Genomic DNA, 3,002 nt, shown 5'->3' on the forward strand with positions numbered 1-3,002 from the left:
CACGCGCTGTCCGAATCCCACAAAATTTTCTCGTGAAACGTCCGCTTCAATGGTGATGAAAAAATTACGGCGTTAACCGCGAAAGTGTGTCGAGTTAATTTTCGGTACATTTCTCCCGCGGGTCTCCGTTAAATGCACTGTTTTTTCACTCGGGGATCGTTAAAGCTACGCGAGTATAATTTAATAATTAAGCATACCGGAAACGCTTGCTCATCGTTGTGCCGAGGGTTGGGAAAAACCGACGGTGAGAAAACGGAAGGCGAAAAAGAGAGGCAGCGATAAGATGCCTTCGCTAAGAGTTAAATACGTTCTAGCTCATTTATCGCGCACCGAGCACACCGCGCTATTAGCGCGTCCTAACTGGAGAAGACTTCGCAGACGTGATCCAAATGTCCTGGTATGTACATACGTCTATTTTCTTCGTATCTATATTCTTCGTCTATTTTATTCGGAATAAAGCGAGAACATCTTTTATAAAGAGAACTTTTATTATCTCCTTTTAATGTACAAGGTGTAACTGAAATAACGCCTACTAATCATACAGTGCTATTCTTAATAAAAAACTAAGTTGAAAAGTCCTCTATCATTTTGCAATTTTCGCAACAGTTAATGAGATATTAATTTCCAAATATTGCCGAATAAACGGATAAAATCGATCTAAAATGATGAAGACAATTTTAAGATGTCTGTTCTTTGTGAAATATTTTGAAGATTTTTTTTTTTTAAAACTCTTAAAGATATCTTAAAGCTGTCTTATACGTCAATTTTATACATTTTGCTCATTGGGTAAACTAAAAAAAAAATATTGCGAAAATTGCAAAAATGGTAGAGGACTTTTCGTCTCAGTTTTTCATTAGAAATAGCACTATATGATTAGAACACAATTCAGTTACACTCTATATATATATATATCGAAGAGATTGGAATACGTTTTCAGATAATGTCACTTGCGTTTACATCCGTCACTCTGAGAGTTATTAAAGATACCGAGATCGTGTTCTTTTTTTAGTAAGCTAGGAACGGCAGTTCTTTTTAAGTAAATTCGAATTTCGCAATTGAGATCGCATGAAATAGGAAAATCAAATGAGACCTGTTCCGAATATTTAAGGACGTTAAATACAAATTGAAGTAAAGTCCTGCAACGTAAAATGAAACAGTCGTTATGAGAGACGGAAGTTTTTTCCGTGGAAAAACGTTCAGTTGAAAACGATCGATGGAGCAGATGCCGAGCGGCGTTCGCGTGCGCTAAAGGGGTCTTTGTGTCTTTTCTCAGATACTTATATTGACATGTATATGTACTTTCAGGCGAGTCCTTTTACAGTACGGCGGCGCGCGATTCTGAAGAGCCGCGCCTCGAGGCGCACCCGGGTTATGGCGCAACCGAAATTCGTAACCAAGAAATACGATCCCGCGTAAGTGCACAGTCGTTCGCTCTTGTACTCGTCAGGTTATCGCAAGTCCTCTAGAAAATTTATTATCGCGTAGAGCGGCGCCGCCCCTTTTCCCGCGTATTCACCCCAAGACGCTCGCAGCGAAGAGCACCAAGCGTATCGTCGATCTGGCATTGCCCAAGAGAAGGTGCACATCTATTTCCTCGATGCTGAAGACTGTCTCGATAAGAAACTTTAGTTAAAAATTATTATAATAATATTATTAGGAGAGATCCCAAAAGGCAAAAATCGAAGATACCAACATTCTCTCTAAATTTGAATCAGTGGAGTCACTAATTACTAAGTGGCATACTTTGCACTGATAATCAATGAAGTTCAACTAAAAAAGGAAGAATGTTTGAGCATTATATAACTAAAATATTGATATTTGCACGTTAATTTCAATCTTCCAATACGATATTCATTGAATTTCAGCAAAACAAGGTTAGTTAGATCACACCATAAAGATTAGTTAAGTTAGGAATCTCACATTTCATTCACTGATTATCAGTGACATATTTGGCACTGATATCAATGATTATCCACTGATTCAGATTTAGAGAGTTTATTTTAAGATGCTCTCGCATATTATTATTTCGCATTTTTAGGTAAAGTTGTTTAAAAGTATTCAAAATATAAAGATTATATTTGCGGTTTTAACGTCACTCGCACTTTCGATAATGTCAGAAAATTGATAGCTAAGACTTGATCGATGATATATGTATGTGTGATATAACTTTAAAGCGATATACCGTAAACGTTAGACGTCTGCTGGAGACGAGGAAATTGGCAGCTACCAAAAACATGAAGGCAACCGTGAACGATCTGCTGGTGAAGGTTCGAAAGTCGCGGTACCAGCGGTATCGTGTATTCTGCAACGCGCGTCAAGAGCGAGAAGCTAGGAAAAAGTAAGGCCGATACATTTCCCACTATCATATCACTTTTTCCCTGCGAACGACATTGGCACACGCGGCATCTAGGCACACAATCTTTTCGCTATATTCATACGAGTAGTGAGCATATTGCAGTCTTCGACGACGAACGAGAGGGATACGGAAAAAATGCAGGCTATTTTAATCGCCGTGGAAATTACAAGATTAAATAATTGAATTGTCATATCAAAATTCCTTTTTTATCCTTTTCGCTTCTTCTCTTCTTTTTATTATATACTTCAGTTTCAGGAGAGTGTTGTGAAATTTAATGAAATGAAACCCGGATGTAAACTCGGCAGCAAAGTAAATAATTGAACTATATATATGGACAGGAATTAATTACTCGTTGAATAATTAGCTTGATTTTATAAAGGCACAACAATACCGGTGGGCAAGTAACAAAACGTAAGCTTATAAACCCTCCTATATTGATCGCATTGCAACTGGATGCAAATTTTACGTTTAATTAACGAAAGGTCATCTGATATTGCATCGGAAGTGATTATTAATAGTGCACAATGAAATTCGAGAGATTATCCTGGGCATTTATTGCAATGGTTACAATCATTGATCAGGTCACAATCAGGAACATCAATTTAATAGTTCTCTATGATAGACCGCGATATACAATATATATATA

General features: G+C 37.4%; 1 protein-coding gene across 1 annotated transcript in view; it reads left to right on the forward strand.

Annotated features, from left to right (window-relative positions):
• Positions 1-283: 283 nt before the first annotated feature.
• Positions 284-3,002, forward strand: part of LOC105617137 — a 65,838-nt gene continuing 63,119 nt past the window's right edge. The window contains exons 1-4 of the mRNA XM_012198710.1: positions 284-397; positions 1,306-1,412; positions 1,486-1,578; positions 2,195-2,338. Of these exons, the coding sequence (XP_012054100.1) occupies positions 284-397; positions 1,306-1,412; positions 1,486-1,578; positions 2,195-2,338 (458 nt within the window). The remainder of the gene's footprint in view (positions 398-1,305; positions 1,413-1,485; positions 1,579-2,194; positions 2,339-3,002) is intronic.

This window comes from Atta cephalotes (genome assembly GCF_000143395.1).
Source record: "Atta cephalotes unplaced genomic scaffold scaffold00011, whole genome shotgun sequence".
In the NCBI taxonomy this organism is placed as follows: Eukaryota; Metazoa; Arthropoda; class Insecta; order Hymenoptera; family Formicidae; genus Atta; species Atta cephalotes.